The sequence below is a fragment of the Pelodiscus sinensis genome, chromosome 1, assembly GCF_052426305.1.
Source record: "Pelodiscus sinensis isolate ZL-2025 chromosome 1, ASM5242630v1, whole genome shotgun sequence".
NCBI lineage: Eukaryota > Metazoa > Chordata > Testudines > Trionychidae > Pelodiscus > Pelodiscus sinensis.
The window spans coordinates 132,091,592-132,117,365 of record NC_143052.1 but is presented as its reverse complement, the minus strand read 5'-3'; the positions used below and the strand labels follow the sequence as shown (position 1 = coordinate 132,117,365).

The 25,774-nt window shown below is 43.7% G+C and overlaps 1 protein-coding gene across 11 annotated transcripts in view; it reads right to left on the bottom strand.

Annotated features, from left to right (window-relative positions):
* The window catches only part of CCDC91 (coiled-coil domain containing 91), a 518,367-nt gene that overhangs the window by 250,039 nt on the left and 242,554 nt on the right, over nt 1-25,774 (bottom strand). For 10 of the 11 annotated variants that reach the window (XM_089771336.1, XM_089771314.1, XM_075901346.2 and 7 more), the window contains one exon: nt 4,065-4,178. The exons of the other annotated variant lie outside the window; for it this stretch is intronic. In XM_089771336.1, the coding sequence (XP_089627462.1) occupies nt 4,065-4,178 (114 nt within the window). The remainder of the gene's footprint in view (nt 1-4,064; nt 4,179-25,774) is intronic. 11 annotated transcript variants of the gene reach the window in all.

The window sequence follows — 25,774 nt, the reverse complement described above, 5'->3', positions numbered from 1 at the left end:
AAATATCTCCAGAGATGGAGATTCCACAACCTCCGTGGGCAATTTATTCCAGTGTTTGACTACTCTGACAGTTGGGAACTTTTTCCTAATGTCCAACCTAAACCTCCCTTGCTGCAGTTTAAGCCCATTGCTTCTTGCTCTATCCCCAAAGGCCAAGATGAACAAGTTTTCTCCTTCCTCCTTATGACACCCTTTTAGATATCTGAAAACTGCTATTATGTCCCCCCTCAATCTTCTCTTTTCTAAACTAAACAAACCTAATTCCTTCAGCCTTCCCTCATGAAGGTCATGTTCTCTAGACCTTTAATCATTCTCGTTGCTCTTCTCTGGACCCTCTCCAATTTCTCCACATCTTTCTTGAAATGCGGTGCCCAGAACTGAACACAATACTCCAATTGAGGCCTAACCAGTGCAGAGTAGAGCAGAAATATGACTTCTCGTGTCTTGCTCACAACACACCTCTTAATGCATCCCAGAATCAGGTTTGATTTCTTTGCAACAGCATCACACTGCTGACTCCTATTCAACTTGTGGTCCATTATAACCCCTAGATCCCTTTCTCCTGTACTCCTTCCCAGACAGTCGCTTCCCATTCTGTATGTATGAAACCGATTGTTCCTTCCTAAGTGGAGAACTTTGCATTTGTCTTTAATAAACTTCATCCTATTTACCTCAGACCATTTCTCCAATTTGTCCAGGTCATTCTGAATTTGTCCAGACTCTATCCTCCAGATTAGTCGCAACCCCTCCCAGCTTGGTATCATCTGCAACCTTAATAAAGAGTACTGTCTATGCCAATATCTAAATCGTTGATGAAGATATTGAACAGAGCCGGTCCCAAAACAGACCGCTGCGGAACCCCACTTGTTATGCCTTTTCAGCAGGACTGTGAACCATTAATAACTACTCTCTGAGTATGGTTATCCAGCCAGTTATGAACCCACCTTATAGTAGCCCCATCTAAGTTGTATTTACCTAGTTTATTGATAAGAATATCATGCGAGACCGTATCAAACGCCTTACCAAAGTCGAGGTATACCACATCCACCGCTTCCCCCTTATCCACAAGACTTGTTATCCTAAAGAAAGCTATCAGTTTGGTTTGACAGGATTTGTTCTTTACAAATCCATGCTGGCTGTTCCCTATCACCTTGCCACTTTCCAAGTGTTTACAGATGATTTCCTTAATTACTTGCTCCATTATCTTCCCTGGCACAGAAGTTAAACTAATTGGTCTGTAGTTTCCTGGATTGTTTTTATTTCCCTTTTCATAGATGGGCACTATATTTGCCCTTTTCCAGTCGTCCGGAATCTCTCCTGTGTCCCATGATTTTCCAAAGATGATAGCTAGAGGCTCAGATACCTCCTCTATCAGCTCCTTGAGTATTCTAGGATGCATTTCATCAGGCCCTGGTGACTTGCAGGCATCTAACTTTTCTAGGTGATTTTTAACTTGTTCTTTTTTTATTTTACCTTCTAAAACTACCCCCTTCCCACTAGCATTCACTATGTTAGGTGTTCCTTCAGACTTCTCAGTGAAGACCGAAACAAAGAAGTCATTGAGCATCTTTGCCATTTCCAAGTTTCCTGTTACTGTTTCTCCCTCCTCACTGACCAGTGGGCCTACCCTCTCCTTTGTCTTCCTCTTGCTTCTAATGTATTTATAAAAAAGTCTTCTTGTTTCCCTTTATTCCCGTAGCTAGTTTGAGCTAATTTTGTGCCTTTGCCTTTCTAATCTTGCCCCTTCATTCCTGTGTTGTTTGCCTATATTCTTCCTTTGTAATTTGTCCTAGTTTCCATTTTTTATAGGACTCCTTTTTTATTTTTAGATCATGCAAGATCTCGTGGGTAAGCCAAGGCCGTCTTTTGCCATATTTTCTACCTTTCTGACACATCGGAATAGCTTGATTTCGGGCCCTTAACAATGTCCCTTTGAAAAAACTCCTCAGTTGTTTTTCCCCTTAGTCTCGATTCCCAGGGGACCTTACCTATCTGCTCTCTGAGCTTACCAAAATCCGCCTTCCTGAAATCCATTGTCTCTATTTTGCTGTTCTTCCTTCTACCCTTCCTTAGAATTGTGAACACTATGATTTCATGATCACTTTCACCCAAGCTGCCTTCCACTTTCAAATTCTCAACTAGTTCCTCCCTATTTGTTAGGATCAAATCTAGAACAGCTTCCCTCGGTAGCTTTTTCAACCTTCTGGAATAAAAAGGTGTCTCCAATGCAGTCCAAGAACTTATTGGATAATCTGTGCCACGCAGTGTTATTTTCCCAACATATATCTGGATAGTTGAAGTCCTCCATTACCACCGAATCTTGGGCTTTGGATGATTTCGTTAGTTGTTTAAAAAAAGCTTCTTCCACCTGGGTAGGTGGCCTGTAGTAGACTCCTAGCATGACATCACCTTTGTTTTTAATCCCTTTTAGCCTAACCTAGAGACTCTCAACACTTCCGTCTTCTATGTCCATCTCCACTTCACTCCAAGTGTGTTCATTTTTAATGTATAAGGCAACACCTCCTCCCTTTTTTCCGTCTACCCTTCCTGAGCAAGCTGTACCCTTCTATAGAAACATTCCAATCGTGTGTATTGTCCCACCAAGTTTCTGTGATGCCAACAATGTCATAATTGTACTTATTTATTAGCACTTCCAGTTCTTCCTACTTATTTCCCATACTTCTCGCATTTGTATTTAGGCATCTAAGATCCTGATTTGATCTTGCCTCCCAATTTTGCCCTGACCCTCCTTTCTCTCTGCCATTGTAGCCCATGCTCCCTCCCATTTCCGACCCATCTCCCAGGTCCCCATGTTCTCCACTTACCTGTGGGGGCTTTGCTCACCTGTCCCCGTCGAACCTAGTTTAAAGCCCTCCTCACTAGGTTAGCCATTCTGTGTCCATCTCACCTTTCATTTCAACAAGCTCACTATTGTTAAAACTAACTGCCAGCAATAACCATAATGACAGAGAACTCTTCCAATACTGCTCTTGGACTGATCAGCAGGTACTACTCTTGAAGTTAAAAGAAACTCTGAATTTGCACACTACTGCCAGCCTTTGCTGGCCAAGAAACTAAAAGATGAAACACATGCTCTCTTTCACCAAGAAATATGGATTTGTTACCAGTTAGGTTCAAGCATTATGTTTTATTTATGTTTCCAGAGTTCTAAAATTACAGGGTTTGATTGAGGTGAAGCCTCAGGTCATATTAGGTCCCCAAAAGACTTTCAGATATCGAGCAAAACCTAAAAACTGGACTGTATTGAGCGGGAAGCAGTGTAGTTAGGGTACACACTGTTTTTGGATTTCCAAATAGCATTTCCAGGTATGGTTCCTCTGAACCATCACTACAAGAATTCAAAACGGTCTTTCCTTCGACCCATGGATGAAAGCAATGGTGAAAATATTTGCCCCCCTTGGAAATGAATTTATCCATCTAGAATAGACTTCTCTCCAGATAAGTCCTCATTTTGCTGCTACTGAAATAAATGATAAAATTCTCCTGACTTCAATAGGAGCAGGCCTTTAAATGTTTATAGTCTTGGTACATTAACTTTTTCAACATAATACATTTTCAGAATGGTGTCTGACAATGTAGACATAATACCTGACAGTCTCTTATTACACACAAGAGAATAAGCAATTGAACAGTTAGGGAATTTGTTGCATGCACAATCCGCAGAACAATGATTTTATGTATAGTGATAAAATACAATATGCTACGCTTACTGAACTTATTAATGAGTTGAACTTAACTGCCGATAGTGAGATACAATTGTCTGTATGTCTGTCCAAACCTCATAATTTTCGTAATAAATACTGTGTATTTTAATCAATGTATTTATTGCTGTACTTCTTGCCTTCTGATAGAATTGAAATTTTGAAAATGTGCATAACAGGATATATTATTATGCCAGATAAACTATCCAAAAGTAGATGTGCAAAATCAAAGGTATACAAATTGAACTAAGAGTATTTATTACAATTTAAAATGTATTTTCATGTAACTCTAGACACTTGCATAACAGTGTCTGAAGATGTAAATTCATGAGTGACACCTACCCTCTTCTGCTCTTGGACATACTCCATCAATTCCTCTCTTGTTCTTTTCACAGCTTCTTCCACAGCCTTTTCACTTTGTTTTTGTTCTTCCATTATTGCAGCCTTAACGACGTCCTGTAACAGAACAAGAAATCTGAAAACTTATATATGTATATGTATATGTGTACATATTTATATTCCAAATATTTCAGGGGAACAGAGGAAAGTCTCTCAACATGTATCCCTTTTTTTCCCCTTAGAATTTGTTAGCATGAGTGCACTCTTCTCACAATCATAATTATCTTCAACATAAATATCAATACATACACATATATTTAACAATACCTTCAATAGAAAATCGTAGTTCCTGCCACCACTGGGAATGAGGAGGGATGCAACTGCTGCTACTACAGGGTGCCAGGCCCCCCCATGGTGATCCCTGATGCCGGGTCATCGAGGGACAGGGCAGGAGGGAGAAGGCAAAGTTTGTGGGCCTGTAATGTCTACCAGCAACTCAAGCCACCAGGAGTCCTGAACTGGATTGCGCAGTTGCTCTGGCCAGGGATGGCCCACGGGCCAGGAGTCTGAGACCCTTGGCCAGGAGTCTGAGACCTTATAGACTAACCGAAGTGTTGGAGCATAAGCTTTCATGGGCAAAGACCCACTTCGTCAGATGCATGTAGCGGAAATTTCTAGAGGCAGGTATAAATATGCAGGCCAGAATCAGGCTAGAGATGGCGAGGTGGATCCAATCAGAGAGGATGAGGCCCACTTCTAGTAGCTGATCTGGAGGTGTGAATACCAAGAGAGGAGAAGCTGCTTTTTAGTTAGCTAGCCATTCACAGTCTTTGTTTAATCCTGAGTTGATTGTGTCAAACTTTATCATTGTCCAGGATGGGTTGTAGATCACTAATGATGTGTTGGAGAGCTTTTAGCTGAGGACTGTAGGTGATGGCCAGTGGTGTTCTGCTGGTTTCTTTTTTGGGCTTGTCCCGTAGCAGGAGGCTTCTGGGTACATGTCTGGCTCTGTTAATCTGTCTCCTCACTTCCTCGTGTAGGTATCATAGTTACAGAATGCTTGCTGATGATCTTGTAGGTGTAGGTCTCTGTCTGAGGGGTTGGAGCATATGTGGTTGTACCTCAGTGCTTGGCTGTAAACAATGGATCTTGTGGTGTGTCTGGGATGGAAGCTGGAGGCATTCAGGTAAACATAGCGGTTGGTAGGCTTTCGGTATAGGGTGGTGTTTATGTGACCGTCACTTATTTGCACCGTGGTGTCCAGGAAATGGACCTCCTGTGTAGACAGGTCCATGCTGACGTTGACGGTGGGGATCAATCAGTTGTTGAAATCGTGGTGAAATTCTTTCAGAGTCTCCTTCCCATGGGTACAGATGATGAGGATGTCATCGATGTAGCGTAGGTAGAGAAGGGGTGTAAGTGGACGAGAGCTGAGGAAGCGTTCTAAGTCAGCCATAAAAATGTTGGCGTACTGTGGGGCCATGCGGGTGCCCATAGCAGTTCCACTGGTCTGGAGGTATATACTGTCTCCAAATCTGAAATAGTTGCGTGTGAGGATAAAGTTGCAGAACTCAACCACCAGTTGTGCTGTGGCATCATCAGGGATACTGTTCCTGACAGCTTGTATTCCATCTACATGTGGGATGTTTGCGTAGAGAACCTTTACGTCCATGGTGGCTAGGATGGTATTTTCTGTAAGATCACCAATGCATTGTAGTTTTCTTCGGAAATCAGTAGTGTCACGGGGGTAACTGGGAGTGCTGGTGGTGTAGGGTCTGAGTAGAGTGTCCACATAGCTAGACAGTCCTTCAGTGAGAGTGCCAATGCCCGAGATGATGGGATGTCTGAGATTTCCAGGTTTGTGGATCTTGGGTAATAGATAGAACAACTTTGGTCGGGGCTCTAATGGTGTGTTGATTTGTTCCTGTGCTTGTGTGGGGAGTGTCCTGACCAGATGGTACAGTTTCTTAATGTATTCCTTAGTGGGATCTGAGGAAAGTGGCCTGTAGAATTTGGTATTGGAGAGTTGTCTGGCAGCCTCCTTTTTTGGTAGTCAGGCCTGTTCATGATGACAACAGCACCTCCTTTATCAGCCTCTTTGATTACAATGTCAGACTTGTTCCGGAGGCTGTGGATGGCATTGCGTTCTGCATGACTGAGGTTAGAAGGCAAGTGATGCTGTTTTTCCATAATTTCTGCCTGTGCACGTCGGCGAAAGCATTCTATATAGAGGTCCAGACTGTCATTTCGACCCTCAGGAGGAGTCCATGTGGAGTTCTTCTTCTTGTGTTGTTGGTGGGAAGGTATGTGTGTGTCAGTGCATTGTTCAGTGCTGTGTTGGAAGTATTCCTTAAGACAGAGACAGTGAAAGTAGGCTTCCAGATCACCGCAGAACCTGTATCACGTTAGTGGGGGTAGTGGGAAAAAAGAGAGTCCCCGAGATAGAACAGACTCTTCTGCCAGGCTGTGTGTGTAGTTCTCTAGTCTGATTTGGCCTGCATATTTATACCTGCCTCTGGAAATTTCCATTACATGCATCTGACGAAGTGGGTCTCTACCCAAGAAAGCTTATGCTCCAACACTTCGGTTAGTCTATAAGGTGCCAAAGGACTCCTCGCTGCTTTTGCAGGTTCAGACTAACACAGCTACCCCTCTGATACTTGGTCATAGGGAACCTGGAGAACTTGCTGATGAGGTTTGTTAGGTCTCTGAACCATTCCATTAGTAGGAACGCCCTGGAGGTCAAGGCACTGAGAACTGCCCTGATTAACTCTATCATCTGTACTGGTATGTGGATTTCTTGTCCTTTACCAAGATCTAAAGTGTGGCACATGGACAGCAGGAACATCCCGTAACTCTGTACCTGAGACCTGGAGCTGTCCTTGACCTGCCAGTTGTCGAGGTACAGGAAGACCTGGACACCCTGACATCTCAGGTAAGCTGCCTCTACCAATAAGCATTTGGTGAAAACCCTATGCATTGCCAATGGCTAAATGGAAGGACCATAAACTGGTATTATTCTAGCTCTACCATGAAGCAGGGAATGCTCCTGTGGCCCTCGAAGATGGGAATATGGAAACACATGTCTGGAAGACAGAGGGAGTTGTACCAATCTCCAGGGAAGGGATGATCAAAGCCTGAAAGTCTGTGTGCAACTTTAGCCATGCAACAGTTTAGGTTTCACAGATCCAGAATGGGCCTGAGTTCCCCCTCGGCCTTGGGGTAAAGGAAATAATAAGAGTAGAAGCCCCTGTTCTTGTGTTATGCAGGGACCACTTCCACTACCACCCCCCAACTGTAGGATCTATTGCACCTCCTGTTTGAGAAAATGCTTGTGAGATAGATAGGTAGGGGTAGTTGAAAGTTACTGGAGGGATAGCCTCCAGATAGGACATTAAGGACTCAGTAGTCCGAAGTTATCAATGCCTACAGTGGGAAAAACTGGGAATGGTGGCTGAAGAAAGGGAGAGGGGGAGAGGAGATCTGGATCCACTGTGCAAAGTGGGCAAGTCACCCCAAGCATCCCATCAAAATAGGCACTTGCTAGCATACTTGCCCTTGGAGGGACCAGGCTGCGAGGCTGGCTGAGGCTGGAGAAAGGAGCCCTTCTTATAGCCCCTGTACGACTTGTGCGAAGGCTCCCGGCAGGGGTGACTCCCTGGGTATGAGGACTTTGGGAAAGGGTCTAAGGGTATGTCTACACTGCAGGATAAGGTCCAATTAAGATATGCAACTTCAGTTACATTAACTGTGTAGCTGAAGTCTAAGTACCTTAACTTGACTTTTGATGCTGTACAAACTGCAGGAAGTCAGAGGGAGCACGCTCTCCCTTCAACTTCCCTTACTCCTTGTGGAAGCAGGGTTACCAGCATTGATAGGAGGGCCCCTCTCAGTTCAAAAGAGCATTTCTTCACTAGATCCAGTATTTCAAGCCCTGGAAAATTGACAGCAGCAGCTTTGATCGTCTCTGCAGTGCAGACATATCCTTAGAGACTGAGTGTCTTCAATGTCACACGTGAGTCTTCAAGTCTAAGGAGCTTGACACCTGTCTGTTCAGCAAACAGATCCTTCCCATCAAATGGGAGATCCTACAGTGATTTTGGGCCTCTACTAAGAAGTCATAACACTTCGTGCACTGAAACTGCTGAGGCCAAAGCTGCCTGCAGAGCTGCCCTGGCACTTGAAGTACTCTCCTCCAGGAGGGCCATATACTTCCTATCAGTCTCAGGAAGGGAGCTTTTAAACTTGGGACGTATTCTGCCACAAGTAAAAACCATACTGCCCCAGGAGGATCTGATGGCATGCCACCTTGATCTGGAAACTGAATGATGAATGAAGTTTGCTACCAAAAACTCTGGTCTCGTAGAGTCCTTATTTTAAAGGATAGCTGCGGGTTCGTCCTGATGCTCTCTGTGGTTTATTATTTTCACCAGAAAGTTAGGGACAGGATAGGAATATACATATTCGTAGTCCTTGGAGGGCACAAAATATTTCTGTTTTGCCCTCTTGGAGAGAGAGCCTAGGGAAGATAGAGTTTGCCACAGTGTTTCAGTAATCTTTGCCATCCCTTTATGAAGCGGCAAGGCCATTCTGGAAGGTGCCAAAGCACAGATCACACTGGAGTCCGAGAATTTCCCAAGATCCTCCACCTGTAGATTAAGGTCAGAGACTCTTCACACTCTTCAATAGCTCTTAGTAAGCACTGGTAACCTCCTAAGAGGAGGACAAGAGACAGTGCCAACTTCTTTGGTGACAGCGCCAGTGGGGATAAGCTAAAAGGCTATTTCTTTGCTTGTGCACCAGAGGTAGGATCTGACAACTCTTGCTTTTGCCCAAAGGGACATCTGCATGGCTGATGTTCCAAGTGTGTCTCAGTCCAATGGTGGACAGTATCATTGGTACTGAGGCATATTTCTTGCCTGGAGAATGATTTTCTTCACTTGTTGTCTCTGGGGAGAATTTGGAAGCCTGTGCTTTATAGGGTACCTGTATTTCAAAGGTGATTGAAGCCCTTGGTCTGAGACTGCTGATGGAGATGTCTCTTGTGGAAGAGACCTGGTCTCTGGCTCTAAAGCGGAGAAATTTTTCCATTAGGAGCAGCTTCAGTTAAGTCCCTGGCTTTAAGGAACCTGGCTGACTAATTTTTTATGGTGGGACATGTGCCTTACCCAGACAATGGATTAGTGTCCATGGACTGTGATGCATCTGACGAAGTGGGTCTTTGCCCACGAAAGCTTATGCTCCAACACTTCAGTTAGTCTATAAGGTGCCATAGGACTCCTCGTCGCTTTTGCAGATTCAGACTAACAAGGCTACCCCTCTGATACATGGACTGTGAGTGTCCATCTGAAATAGGGATAAACAACTTGCAAGGGGTGCAGCATTTGAATCCCTCAAAGCCTGGCATGCTGTTTGGCACTGAGATCCGATAAAGGTGCCAAAAGGCGCAAGGGTTCAATGTGGGTTTTTTTAAATGATAAAATTAATAAATATAATAATGGTGGAAGCAGAAGGAAGGGAAAAAAGCAGGGTAAGTAAAATGGGAAAACTATCTAAGAAGTTGAGGAGTGAAGTTCACAGACCTGCTACAGTTTTGACCCAAGCCTAAAGTGAGAAAGAAATGAGAGATGGCTGATGGCACGCAATAGTTAACGGCTCACATGTGTGCAAGACGTGTACTGCACAGGCACTGTCATTCGGGGTACTACTGCTAAAAATTTCTGACTATAATTGCAAGGTACCAAAACACCTGAAGTGGAGCATCAAAAAAGAAGGTGCGTGTTCCCGTGCTGGAAAGCCATGCCACAAGCTTCTGTATCTGGGCTCCCAAACCAACAATAGAGAGAAGTTAGAGGGGTTTGCTTGTCCCAGTCTGACTCCTGGCAGTCGCATGCCAGGGAGCGGCATCTGGACTCTTCTCTCGATGGAGTCTGATAGTGTGGGACTGAGTACAAGGCTGGCCTGTGACTAAGAAGTTGAGGAGGTCTGGGTGACTAGCACTGATAGAATTAATATCTCTTCCCCTACCTGCAGCAGGGCTTTTAATAGGAAGTACACCTGAATGTGGCTAAGGATCCTGCTCATGTCCAGGGAGGTTGGCATGGAGTGGGCTAGGCTACTCCATACTACTTGACTTGGGCTCCGTGACCCCCAAGGTGGACTCAGAACTCCTGACGTCGGTCTATGCTTGTGCGTAGACGTATCCCACTATTTAAGGATGAGGGTGAATGACCCCATACCATCCTTTTTGGTTTCTTTGGTGGAGCCATAGAGGGAGAGTGGTGTCAGCCTCTAGACAGTACTGCTGGGATGTTGTGCACAGAGGCCTCAGTGCTTTGTATCAAGTCAGATCAATGCGCCAACTCTATAAGGAGGACATAAAACTGAACATTCTGCTCCGTTTTGGTCCTTGGTTTAAAGGATTTGCAAACCTTGCATCTGTTGCTGATATGAATTTCACCCAGGAAGCACAAACATCTCTTGTATTGGTCACTGACTGGCACGGCTCATTTGCAGGCATTATAAGATTTGAAGTCTGGAGTCTTGGAACATGCCCCAATCCAGGCAAAAGTCCCAAAGGGGGTCTATGATGGGGTGCCGGTTCCTGCCACCCAGGAGCTCATGGCACCCCGCACTACCAGGCACGCGAGGGGCAAGGGAGGCGCCGGCGGGGATGCCGCGGGGCCAGCTGCGGCAGCAAAAGGCGTCGGGAGCCGGGGATGCGGTCGCCTGCGTGCAGCGCCCTGGCTCACGTGCCTCGCCTGTACGGAGGTAGCCGGGGGCCTAGATGTCATCCAGGAGGGACCTCCCGCGGGTGACGTCATTAGCTGGCGCCTGGGAGTGAGGGGCGGGGCCACGCAAGGCGGGCCCTTCAAAGGACGCCCGGGTAGGGCAGAGAAGGGAGAGAGACTGGCTCCGGCTGAGGGAGACCAGCCCGGCATGGTCGGAGCGGCCCCTAGTGGCATGAGAGGCGACTCTACTCGTCGCGGAAGGAACGAGACCGGTGAGGAGGAGGAAATGACCCAGGACGGAGGCAGAAGGCAGCGGCGGCACCTCAACCGGACCCCGAGGGTTGGTGAGTTACGGGGGAATCCCCACCAACTAGGCAGTGACAGTGCACCGCTGCCTTTAGGGTCCTGGGTTGGGACCTGGAGTGAGGGCAGGCCCAAGTCCCCCTCCTCCCTCGAGTCAGACCACTAACAACTAGGGAAACACGGGTGGGGGGGAAGGTGCGTGGGTAGGCAACCCCAATGATGACAGGGCCGTAAGCCTGAGGGGGGGCCCAGCCCGTGACAGGGTCCAGAAAACTTCTTCTACTAAGAATTACAGCAACAGAAAACTATCTACCTAAACAAGAAAAAGCCAAAAGGGGACAAGGCTGGAGTGAAGCAGTTCCGTTGCACTGTCACTGGCAACAAGATAGAACTAAGGGTAGGGGAAACATGCAGTCTCTTTATGCCACACCATAAAGGCACAACTTGAATGGTCACTAGAGGCACTCCCCTACAGGTACTGATAGGGGAAAAAACTTTTGGCATCAATGCACGACAAGCAAGCACACCTCTTTTGGAATGCATACTCAAAGAAGTAGGAAGGATGTTCTGACAGAAGTCATGAGCAGTTGTTTCAGATATATATTTCCTTTCTAATAAATCTCCTATGTACAGGATCAGTGCTTTTTTTGTGACGGTATGCCCTGCGACAGTGTACTGGCACCGATTTTCCCATCTTATTTGAATTGTATGGGATTCCCCTCTGGTATACTGGCAGCTATTTACAATTTCCTGGGGCGACTTGGCTCCTGACAGAAGTGCACCCAGGAACCTCCCTCCTGCCTTTTTTAACTTTGAGCCTGGAGTACCGGCACCTTTTTTCTTACAAAAAAAAAGCACTGTACAGGATATAGGATTAAGCACGATCCGAGTAACAGCAGTGCTAGTTAACAGCAGTTCAGGAGCAGGAGGATGTACTGCACAGAACCTTCTATATGAAGAAGAAAGAAATGCTAGCAAAAGAGTAATTTTGGATTTGCATTTTTCAACCTTGTTACAAGATTATACAATAATTTTACTAGATACAATGCTGAGGATTTGGAAAAAACTAAATATATAATAGTACACACTTAAGTAACTAACCAGACAAAGTTATAGATGGGCTCACAATGTATTATTCACTGGACAGAGGTATATATATAAAAAAATTATGGACTAGATTCAGCCAGGTTTTAAGCCAACTCCAGGCAGCACAAAGCCAGGTACAGGGCCCTCACAAATGAAAGTCCAACATGCGGCTTGTACATTGATCAGAAAGTAGCTTTACATGTTATTGCAGCTCAAAAACTGGGTAGCACACACTAAAAAAGAAATCTCAGAAGAGAGACACAGAGCTGCCATGTACTAAATATACCCTCTCCTATGTCGTTCCTGGCAAAAACCCAAAGGAAAAGAGCAATCTGTGCTCCATTAGGGTGAATTTCTACTTTACTGCAGGGGAGCTAGTAGGAACAGAAAGGTGCAATTTGCTCTCCTATAACAACCTTCGTCAATCTGACCCTATATCTTGTATTTTGGTCTAAAGAGAATCCAGTAATGTAAGTAGCAAACTACATCACACAATTATTATGGAATATCCGTTAACCAAAAAAACCCCCACCACTCTATAAAAATAAAGTATACTAATGGCAGAGCTGGTTGAAAAAAAACTTTTCCTCAAAAATAATTTTTTTGAAAGAAGGAACCACTCCCTCACACAAAACGAAAATAGAAACAAAATACCCCTCCACTCCAAAATCTTCAAATTGAAAGCAAAAACATTTTATTCAGAAATCCCACTGCAGAACCTCATGAGAGCTGCATTTTGGGTGCTTTTATACCTCCATTCTCTTCCTAAGCAGATTACATCTCCCAAAAATAACCTAAATAAAAAGGTCTGGATTTCCAAATCTGCTAAGCACGCATTAGCTCCCTAAGGGTATATCTACCCATCAAAATTATTTCAGGATACCAGAGTTATTCCAAAATAGTTACACTATGTCTTCACTAGCCACCCGTTATTTTGGAATATTTTTCAAAGTAACAGGCACGCTATTTTGGCATCCACAAGGGTTAAGGGATATCTTGAAATAGCACTTTATTTTGAAATGTGGTGCTATTGGACAGCACCAAATTTGAAAGAGTCTATTTCAAAATAAAGTCAAAATAAGTATGCAATTTGCATAGTGCAAATTGAGTATCTTATTTTGAGTTTAGAGTGCAGTGTAGACATAGCCTAAAGGAACTGAAAATGCCTGCACTTTTGAAAATCAGTTTACTTAATTAGATGCCTGTAAATGATCTTCTTAGTATTTTATGCAGATACTTTTTAAACAAAATTAGCTAGGTGGTTCCTCTCCACAGAGTCAACGGGTATTAGGCACCTAACTGTTACTGCTTCCTTTGAAAATTTCCTCCACTATATTCTAGTTGTATTATAATCCGTGCAATGCATTCAAATACAAATGTAAAAGTACAGTACAAGTGCAAAAGTTCTATGTGAAAGTTGAGAAGTCATTTCTGTACCTATCTATTGTTATTTTGAGATTTGGAAATTACTTCACCCTGATTTCAATTTCATACTAGCTTTCATATGGACATTGTCCCTCTAGCTGCTCTGTTAAAATATATTTGCATTGAAATTCTGCTGGCAAATATAACAACAATTAATTATTTTAAAAAAATCTTATGGCAGAAAAAATATGAAAAAATGTATCTTGAGATACTTGGCTTCACAGTACAAGTTTATTTTAGGTTACTGGATAACATACAGCAAGGGGCAGTGCTTGATTTTGGTAGAGTATCACAATCATCTAGTATTGCTGAGAGCATGGATGCAAAAAAGTTAGGATAATATTTAGTTTTGTGGGGACTTCCCAAGACTGTTGAAGTATCTACAGTAATGTTTTAATATAAACATTATATATTACATTAATGGGAGAAATTTGTTATTTTAAAATATAAACTTGAGGAGCAAACCAATTAGTTTTTTAAAATAAAAAATGATGGATTATTTTCTGTTACTTCTCTTGTCCTTCCTACTCTGATCATGAATGGTAAGGCCAGAGCATTCATGGCGCCCATTCATCACAGATTCAATGTGAAACGCGTAATTTGCATGCATAAGGAAAATAATTTAGAATTAAAGAACACATTTATTACTTCTACTAAAAAAGAATAATTAATTGGTAACTAATTCGTTTTCAGATCAAGTTATCAGAACTCATGTCACAATGGATGTATTCACCTAGCACTTTTTAAGATTGCCTTGCAATTAGGCTTCATTTGTAGCTTTAGACACAGCATGCCAGCTACTAAGGGAAACAGACTCTGAGGACCCTAAGATCATTGACAGTTTCCCTTTTTGGCTGGCTTTACGTACAAAGAGCTAGATTCAAAGGCAAACTAACTATATTCTGTGTTTATAGTTTCAGCAAGTGCAGGAGCTCTTTACACACATAGTTGGCTGAAAGGGAAAGTGACTAGATTCACACCATTCTAGTTATTTTCCATTTGCAATCGACTTATTGGAACACTGGTTTCAATTACTGTGGTTCGCAAGACCAAATATAAGTGTAATCTTAAATTACTGTGAGGGCTGCTTTAATGACTCCAAGCAGCAGAGAATTTGGAAGACGCAAACAAAGAATGAGACAGAAGAAATGTAAGGACAGAAAGAGTGGTGGTCCTAACATTCATTCACACGCTATTTTCAACTGAGCAATGATAAATGCAACATAGTAAACCTAAACTATGTACAATATAAAATCATTACTTAAGAAGTATAACTCTACCCTTGAAGTTGGCTATGTTTTACTCTGAACATCGGAAGTCCACAGTAAACAAAAGACTCTTAGTTTGAAGCTCTAGCCCAAAGACTAATTAAAACTATAATTCAGCCTTCATCACTAAATGAATTGTGAGATGCATGCAGTAATGAGTAATTTATCGTATACTATTTTATAACCCCATACAAATATGCTGGTGAAAGGAGCCATATTGAGTATACTGGACACAGAAGTTCTCTATTTAGCCATAAAACAGGAAGTGTGTCAGAGTATTGTCTTGCTAGTGTGTTTCAACCCTGCTGCAGTGGGTCCTAATGTTCCAGATAACCTAAAAGGAGAACAGGGCAGTTCAGATATCTCTGCTTCTCTTCTACTAAGTATTGTAATTGGATTTAAGTATTAGAGATGTCTCACCTGAATCCTCTCTTTAAAATCTCTGATATCATTGAAGTTAGAAAAATACTCATGGCTGATATATTCAGAAAGCCATTCAAACAGATTCTGATTCAGAAAAGCATTTTAAGTACATGCTTAACTTCATCCCTAATGAGGAAAATATTCAAATCACATGTTTAATTCCCATCTTGACTTGAATGACCTTTAAAAGTGTGTAAGTGCTTTCTTGCTCCAGGGCCATGGGAACAATAATGGTGGAGGGGTGAGTAAGGAGGCTGAACGTGCAGGGTCTCAGTGGAGGGGATGAGTGATGGGGTTGGGGATGCTGGGTCTCAGCAGGGCAGTAAGAGAGCAAGCTAGGATGCAGGGGCTTGGCGGCAGGAGTGTATGAGGGGGATGGGAGTGCGGGGGGGGGTTCTCAGCAGAGTGGTTAGTGAGGAGACTGGGGGTGCAGGGTCTCAACAGGGCAGTGCGTGAGGGGACTGGGGAGTGTGGCACCTTAGCAGGGCACTCAGTGAGCAGGCTGGAACCACACTGGTGCTCCAGCCTGTCCCCCGCCCCTCCCTAAGCCAAAACCCTGGCAACAGGCAGGATTGACAGGAGCCTACCCCTCCTCTTCCTCCCTGGGATGGACTTTGTTCCTCCTCTTGGGCTTTTTTTGTTTTGATTTTTCTTTGCACATATCAAATCCTGGAACATCTCCAGGCCCAACAGGAACAGTGGCTGCTCTGCATTCCTAGCATTACAGGGCTTTGACTCTGCACTCCACAGCAGCTCCAGCCCCATGCCGCTGCACATAGCCCCATGGTGCCTTCCTCATGCTGTGGCTCTGCAGCCTCTCTCAGGACAATCCCCCCTCCTTGTTTCTCCCCCACCCCGGAGAGCTGCCCACGGCTCTGCTCCCTGTTTGTGAGCGCCCTTCCCTGCTGAAGCTTCCTGCTTCCACCTCCCCAAGCTCCCTCAAACTTTCCTCACTGCAGCAGGGTCAAGATTAGTTGGTGGGGCAATGCTTGTGAATGCAGAGTGATGTGATGACATCACTCTGTCATCCAACAGGAAAAGGTTTTTTGATCTCTCTCTCTCTCTATATATATATACACACACATAGAGAGAGAGAGAGAGAGAGAGAGAGAGAGAGAGAGAGAGAAAGAGAGAGAATGGCCATTCATATATGAATTAAGAAAAAAATCAATATAAGGAGAGAGAATTGAGTTCTATAGCTTTTTGTGAGCTCTATTTATGGCCATCTCTAAAATTTGCTTGCTTTGGCTATACATTTATACAAATGTTTTGCAATGCTACTAATATTTTTCAACTACACAGTGATCTTGTCTTTAAGAACACTATACCACACTTCACAATTATTTACAAAGCCTTGAAGCCCTAAAATCCCAATTGTCCTTCCGGAAACATTTAATAAGGGAACTCAGTGCTATTAAATGAAATTCACCCTGTTGGAAAGGTGAAATTCTAGAACTCCAGGAGTACAAAGTATTAGAATTATATCACACTGCATTCTTAAGTATAGAGGGATTAACATGCCTCCATAATATAAAATATTGATGAAATATTGCATCTTGTTGAACTATTTCAATAGCATATTCTTTTATTCTCTTTGATAAGCAAACTAGTGACTTTTTATCACATATAGTAACCTGTGAAAATGACACCATTTTTATCATCCACGTAGCAGTAGTAGAAAAATATAATCACAAATTCACAACTCCCATCTCCACAATCTTCTCCATTCTGGGGCCTAGCAAATATGAACATTTTAGTTTTGAAACTGATTACTATTTTATTCTATTTTAATGTAGTTTACCAGGGAGCAAACCCTGACACAAAGGTATCTTTGACTGGAGAGTCTTGGCAAGACTAACCACAGATGTAGCAGAAAGTTACACATTATAGAAATATGCTGCTCACATAGCTATATTGACATGCCGCTTTAATTTCTGAAAAAGAACAAAATATCATGTTTTGCATTACAATGGGAAGAAAGCCATTCAAACTCCATAATAAATTCTTTAAAACAGAACACAGATGTGATAAGGCAGAGTTGTCTTGAAGATGCAAAATATGTTACACTGATCAACTGTATACAAATATTAAAGGATGAACAGAAGACTTCATTTGAGAGTGAACTTTAGTATCATGGTGCCGTGTTACTGTAAACTTTAAAAAGTAAGCTATGCAAGTAAAGGATGAACCAACAGACCAATGAAATTCTACCATGTTTCTGTAGAGTTCAGACACCTTGACAAAGACAATGGAGAACTGAATTTATAAAACTGTTTTTGTAAAATCATCACAACAGAAAAAAATAATGTGAGGAATCATTTTGCATTTTCACTGAAAAATATCATTAAGAACTGCATTAATTTTCTTGAAAGAAAGAAAGAAAGAAAGAAAGAAAGAAAGAAAGAAAGAAAGAAAGAAAGAAAGAAAGAAAGAAAGAAAGAAAGAAAGAAAGAAAGAAAGAAAGAACTTTGAACAGCAAGCTAATCAAGTAGTTATAAGTGACTTATTACTGTTTAGTTTATAAATTTGTTCCAAAACCTCCTTGAATGACACCTCAATGTAGGATAATTCCTCAGATTTGTCACCTATAAAGAATGGCTCAGGTTTGGAAATCTCCCTCTCATCCTCAGACATGAAAACTGATGCACAGAATTCATTTAGTTTCTCTGCAATTACATTATCATTCCTGAGTGCTCCTTTAGTAACTTGATTGTCCACTAGTCCCATTTGTTGTTTAGCAGGCTTCCTGCTTCTGATGAACTTAAATTCTTTTTTGGCCTACCTAATTACTACTACTATCATTATTATTTACATTTCACTTGACAGAGTTTATGTTCCTTTCTAATTTCCTCACTAGATTCTCTTCTGAAGGGGACAAAAGCACCAATCTGTGGCCCTGATAGGACATCCCAGGAGGTATGCTGCCTAACAGGGGCCCATTTCTGAGACCTTATAGAGGGATTGTTGAGGCTCATCTGGCTCTCTGACTACTATCTCATGCTACTCATCCATGTGGCCACTAATGATACAGCAAGGTGGGACCTTGAGAAGATCAAAAGTGAGCACAGTGCTCTGGGAGTTTGGGGCACAGGTGCTGTTCTCTTCTATCCTTCAGGTCAAAGGTAGGGGCCCAGGCAGAGATGAATGCCTCTTGGAGATGAATGCCTGGCTGCAAAGATGGTGTTACCAGGAGGACTTTGGCTTCCTTGACCTTGGGATGCTGTTCCAGGAAGAAGAACTGCTAACCAAAGATGGGGTCCACTGATCGAGGAAGGGCAATAGAGTGTTTGGCTACAGACTGGCTTGTAGCGAGGAAGGCTTTAAATTAGGTTTGATGGGGGAAGGCAATCAAAGCCAACAGGTAAGTGAAAAACATGGAGACCTGGGAGACGGGTCAGATATTAGAGGGAAGATGGGCTATAATAGCAGGGACAATGGGGAGACAAGGCAGAATTGGGGGGCAAAATCAAATCAGCATCTTAGTTGTCTGTATACAAATGCAAGAAGTATGGGGAATATGCTGGAAGAACTTGAAATGTTAGTAAATAAACACAACTATGACATAGTATCACAGAGACTTGGATCATAGTATCACAGAGAACTATTTGTCTTGATCCATATGATTGTAGAATGGGGATGTAAAATCCAGTTCAATGAGTTAACCAATTAAACATTGTTGTTCGTCCATCATATTCGAAGAGGACCTTGACATCTAACGGGTTATGGACTGTTCATGGTGTGTCCGCAAATGGCTGATAAGGCCGATACGGGCACGGAATGTTCTACCACATGTCGGGCAGACATGTGTGGGCACCACTGTTGCAGCTTTTGCAACTCTGGCTTTACGGAGTGCTCGCTTCTCTTGTGCTATGGTTGTCCTTCTGGCTTCAGATGTTTGACAGCCTTGGTAGATCAGCGTGTGCCATGTTGATCGGTCTTGTGCCAGGGTCTCCCAGGAGGTCGTGTCAATATCCAGGGACTTGAGAGAGGCTTTAAGCGTATCTTTGTATCGCTTCTTTTGTCCCCCGTGCAATCGCTTCCCTTGAAACAGCTCACCATAGAAGAGCTGTTTAGGGATGCGATGATCTGGCATCCTTGCAACATGGCCTGCCCAGCGTGTCTGAGCTTTCATCAGCAGGGTGTAAACTGACGGCAGACCTGCTCTAGAAAGGACTTCTGTGTCTGGCACCTTATCCTGCCACCGGATCCTCAGAAGTCTGCGGAGGCAAATCGTGTGGAAGTGGTTCAGTTGCCTAGCGTGCCTCCTGTATACAGTCCAAGTCTCACTGGCGTACATCAGGGTAGTTAACACTACTGCTCGATAGACTTTAAGCTTTGTAGCAAGGCTTATTCCACGGCGGTCCCACACTTTGGTCAACAGTCTGCCGAATGCAGAGCTTGCCTTGGCGACTCTGCAGTTGACCTCGATGTCAATTGTCACTGAGCGGGAGAGGGTGCTGCCAAGATATGTAAATTGGTCCACTGCTTGCAGCTTTTGTCCCTTCACTGTGATGGTGGGCACTTGATGCTGAGCTTTTGGAGCTGGCTGGTGCATCACTTCGGTTTTCTTTGTGTTGATGAGAAGGCCGAAGTTGTCGCATGCTGCTGCAAATTTGTCCATGCTGGCTTGCATTTCCTGCTCTGATCCAGCATTCAGGGCGCAGTCATCAGCAAAAAGGAGATCTCGTAACACAGTCTCCTTTATCTTGGTGACAGCCTGGAGTCTTCGCAGGTTAAACAGTTTCCCATCGGTCCTGTATCTCAGTCTGATTCCCAGGGAACTGTTCTGAAAGGCGTCTGACAGCATGGCTGAAAACATTATGCTGAACAGGGTCGGTGCCAGCCCACACCCTTGCTTGACGCCGTTTGTGATGGGAAAGGCCTCTGAAGCTTCTCCATCATCCAAAACACGAGCCATCATGCCGTCGTGGAACTGACGTACCATCAAGATGAATCTGTCAGGGCACCCAAACTTCGACATGATGCGCCACAGACCTTCGCGACTGACAGTGTCAAAAGCCTTGGTGAGATCCACGAAGGTGGTGTACAGTTCACGATTCTGCTCTTGACACTTCTCTTGAAGCTGTCGGGCTGCGAAGATCATATCCACCGTGCCACGCTCTTTGCGGAAGCCGCACTGTGTCTCGGGTAATAAACCCTGTTCCAGGTGGTTAATCAGACGATTCAGCAACACTCGTGCAAGGATCTTACCTGCGATGGAAAGCAGTGATATTCCTCTATGATTATCGCAAACTTGTCGATTTCCTTTCCTCTTGTAGAGGTGTACGATAGATGCGTCTTTCAGTTCCTGAGGAATAGAGCCTTGATTCCAGAAGGACTGGAACAGCTGAGAGAGTATGTTGACAAGCACTGCACCACCACCCTTATAGACTTCCGCTGGAATCGCATCAGATCCTGGGGCCTTGCCACTGGACAGCTGGCTGATGGCCTGTAAGGTTTCAGTCTCTGATGGTGAGACATCCAGGCTGTGGTTGATAGCCGCCTGGGGCATTCTATCAATCGCCTCGTTATTGATGGAAGATGGGCGGTTCAGTACGGATTGGAAGTGCTCAGCCCAACGCTGTAAAATCAGAGCCTTCTCAGTAATGAGAGTTGCACCATCTGAGTCCAGTAGAGGGGAACTCCCTGAGGGCTGAGGTCCATACAAGGATCTAAGGGCTTCGTAGAACCGTTTGGCATCGTTTCTATCAGAAAACTTCTGGATTTCATCTGCTTTGGCACTCAACCAGGAGTCCTGCATCTTACGAAGCTTGTTCTGTACGATCCTGCGAATGTTGTTGAAGGCATTTTTCTTAGCTGTTGACGATGGGTCATTCTGGTGAGCACGGTGAAGGCGATGCTTTTCAGCAAGTATGGCCTTGATCTCTTCATTGTTTTCATCAAACCAGTCCTGCTGTTTCCTGTGTGAGGGTCCAAGAACCTTTAATGCAGAAGAGTGCACAATATCCCGGAAGCGTTCCCAGTCCTTCTCAGCATTTTCCTCTAATTGCAGCTCTAAAAGTTGGTTGCCAAGATCTTCTGCTAGTAAAGTTGCTGTGTTGGGGTTCCTCAGTCTACTGACATTGATCTTTTTCATCACAGCTTTGTTTCCCTGCGGACGTCTCTTTGGCTTGATGTGAAAGCTTAATTTGGAGATGATAAGCCTGTGGTCAGTCCAACAGTCAGCACTCGGCATGGCCTTGGTCACCCTTACATCCTGTCTGTCTTTCCTCCGCACAATGACATAATCAATGAGATGCCAGTGCTTAGAGCGTGGGTGCATCCAGGACGTCTTTTTGCGAGTGGGCAGGCGGAAGATGGTATTGGTGATGATCAAATCATTAGCCGCACATGTCTTCAGTAATAGTAGGCCATTGCTGTTACATTTACCGATTCCATTTTTTCCAATGACGCCATCCCAGGCAGTGTGATCAGATCCTACTCTCGCGTTGAAATCGCCAAGTAGAATCAGCCTGTCAGTGCGCTTCACGGATGAGAGTAGGGCATCGAGATCTTCATAAAACTTGTCCTTTACTTCATCCGGATTCGTCATTGTGGGCGCGTAAGCGCTGATCAGTGTGGCTTGCTTTCCTCTTGGTAGTGGAAGATACAGTGTCATGAGTCGGTCATTCACGCCCTTGGGAAGACTGGCAAGTTTGCAGACAAGATGATTCTTAACCGCAAAGCCAACTCCAGATTCACGACGTTCGTCACTGCTGCGTCCACGCCAGAAGAATGTGTAACCACCTCCTGTTTCCATGAGCTGACCTTCATTTGCTAGACGAGTTTCACACAGTGCCGCAATATCGATGTTAAATCTTGTGAGCTCTCTGGCGACCAGGGCTGTTCTTCTTTCTGGTCGGTCTGCTGAAGGGTTGTCCTGAAGCGTGCGTACGTTCCATGTGCCAATAGTGAGTGGTGTCACCTTGCATTTTGTTCGAAATTTTATTGTTCGACCGCATGAGATGGGATCCCCTCCAGCCGCGGTAAGCTGGCCAGGGTTCTATGAAGCAAACAATGTTTAGGGCACCTTTTCTAGCCCCTTCCTCTTACTACGGAGTGAGCAGTGCAATCCTAAAGAGGGCTGCTCAGTCACTCAGGTAGACGCCGAATCCAGCTGTTGCTTCCACCAGCAAGAAGACGACCATTAGACCTGAGCCGCCTGTGTGCAGGTCCGCGGCTACAGCTCCCAGTGTATCCACACCTGCTGCTTCGTCGCTCGCCTGTCGCCACAGGACTTAGGAGATGTCGAGATGTCAAGACTTGCGCGTGAATTGGATTAAAGTGAGGGAGAGGTGCGCATAGTCAGCCTCACTCTCTCTTCCCAGATTCCATCTTACTCCAATGGCAGGACTAATGTCGAGACGGTTGGAGATGGTCTGGGCGCAGTGGTTGACCAGGGCATCTTTCATGTCTTGCCGTGCTCTTAGCGTACCATCGCTTGCAGAAACCACCTTCATGACCGTTGGTCCTATTCTAGTAGGTCTCATCCGCTCGATCCGCCGGAGTCTGTCTTCACATGCTCGGGATAGATAAGTCCCTATCTCACCGAAGGTCGATGACCCGACGGCTACTCTCAACCTGGTTTAGCCAGCCTGTCGAAGCTGTTGCCCGGGGTGTGGCCGCTGCACATGCTACAGCTACTAGGAGCCACAGGTGAGAGTTGAGTGACAAGTGGGGACCAAAGGTGGATGAGCTGCCCTAAAAGGACACGACATGCCCGTACATCAGAGGTGCTACCCCTCCCTGAACACCCCATACACCCCAACCAATTAAACATAATGTTTAACTGGTTAACTGATTAAACGGGTGGACAGGAGTGGCCACCACACTGCAAGAAGGGGCTGCTCCAGCCCAGCTGCTTCTAGCCTTGTGTGAAGCTGCAAACCCCAACCTGCACAGCTGGGAGCCAGAACGTCCTTCCTCCCAGATGCTGCTTCTGGCCGCGTGTGAGGCTGCTTACTCTCAGTCTGTACTATTTGGGAGCCAGCAACCCTGCAGGGTTGGAGCAGCTCTCCACCTGTGGTGGGCCAAGGATAGGAGGGGCTGCTCCTGGATAATGGTTAACTTATCTGGTAAGCCTCAACCATGAAGACCACATCTATCAAGGGTGAAGCTTACCAGGTAACTGGTTAAGCAATTACCTGTTCACATCACTATTGTGAACCTGAAGAAGATACCACAATGATGCAAGCCTATCATAAAACAGTGCTACATATTTGGCTATTTTAAAAAAAATCATACAACTAAACAGTTACTACTGAAAACCGACTACATCTAACAACTGCTGTGGAAAAGGGCATAGAAAGATGCAATGATGGATCCGAATACTACTGCAACGAAAGAAAAGGAAGAGAGTGCAGACTTCCATGGTTTCAGTGTGAAATTCACACCAAATGCTAAGATCTATAAGAGCGGGTACGACATTGCTGTTGCTGATTTCTTAATGATTTTGCAATTATGGTGCCAATGAATGAACTCCCAAGAATGGAGGATGAAGCAATTTTCGATGAAGAACAATCTGGCAGAATAGTTCAATGTGGCAATAAAAAAGAAAAAAGAGTGACACCCATGCATTTTCTCTCCATCATGTTAGCTTCCTTAAACTCTTAGAGACATTTACTGATCCCAAGGAACAGAGAAAATAGAAAGAGATGGGTGAAATTTAGCTAATTTAGGGATCATAAAAGACCTATGTGTTTGTAATAAACAAGACTGAAAATGTGATTAGGGAATCCATTATAATTTTTGGACAAACTTTGGATTAAATGGGTTTTCAACCATATCACATATATGGCAATGAGGAAAAACAGAACAAGGCTAATATTACTATTCAGTCAAGACATTTACAACAGACTTAAACAACAAAAAGTAAAAAGTGCCGTTAGTCCATGTTCAGTTCCTTATGCATTTTACTATATAGCCTTCATTCTCCTCTATGGATGGAGATTTTGGGGCCAGAGGGGAGTTAGAGGTCCATCCAGAGATTCAATACAAAGTTGTTTAAGGCTTGCCAAGTCCATTAAAAGAAGCACTCCTTCAAGCACAACTATAAATACTCATTTTAAAAAAAACAACATTTAGCAGCAGGGAGGTAGCTACTCATTTTTTCAGGACTAAGTACTGTATGTCCCAGTCATTTAGTTTTACCTTCTGAGCAACAGGATCACACTGGTATTCATAAACTGATGAAATACTTTCAAGCACAGGGAGTATCATCTTAAGAATTTCTAATTAATCAAGTTGTTTCAACTATAAAGACATTTACTGGGTTTGCCAATAAAATTACATGAGACTTTCCAAAATAATAAATTATAAATCATAGTTCTGCAAGGAGCTACACTACATGAACCCTCATTAATCTGAACATATTCAATTGTCTTGATTGCTCAGGGAGTTACTGCAGAAAGAGTACAGGGAAGTTCACATTTTTTCCATTTTTTTTTAGTTAAACATAACTTCCAAAATATATTTTCTTTGTATATCTCACTTCTGGCTTGGCTGAGTGAAGTACTGCAGCCTCAATTTTCCTGAATTCCCAGTGCTATGATCTTTACATTTTGGTTCGTTTGCTCATGTTCAAGAAGAAGCAGATTTTATATTGGTTCATTTAATACTTTTTGCTCAGTTGTTTCATCTGTTTTTCTTATGCCGTTCAAGTCTTAATATCTGAAGTTTTTATGTTCACCTTGCTTATATAATTAGGTTGGCAAATTTGTAAATTCATGACACTACAGGTTGAACCTCTACAGTCTAGTACTCTTTGGTCTGGAAGTATCCATGGGTCCAGCCTGATTCTAGTTAGTTGGATATCCATTTATCATGGCTGCGGCCAAGTTTACCATAGTCCCATAAAGTTTTTTTTGCAGCCACCAGTCCTGGCTCTCAATATTCTGTGCTGTTTTTTAACTCTAATTTACCTCTGTATGTCTTCTAAGAAGCCAATAAGCAGTGGAAGTGTTGGTAAGGCTGCTAGACAATATTGACCTCTCATGGAACGGAAAATTCTGTTTCGGCACTGCTCATGTCCTGAGGGTGCCAGATTAGAGAGGTCCAACCTGTACTCTAGTGATATAACTATGCTCATAAAAGACAGTCACACCCTCTATACTTAATCCAAAATATTTTTAATAGACTCATACTATATCCCCATATTTTTTCTGGCTTTCCAAATGTTCAAGGATAGGAGAACAGGTAGACCCTCTGGTAGACACAAGGAATATTATTTTCTCTCTGGTTTTTGGAATAAACACCCTCACTACAGCTTCATTGCACCATGGAATTATGTGTCCCCTCTCTTGTTTCAATCCATTTTAACTACCATTGGCTCTTGGCAACACATATTACCATTTCTTTGGAATTTAAAAATGTAATTTTGAAAAAAATTGCAGGAGGAGAGTTTTCCTATTCCTTTAGGAATTCTTCTCTGTATTGACAACTATTAGAGATATATTAAACTCTATTTGCATGGAAGTGC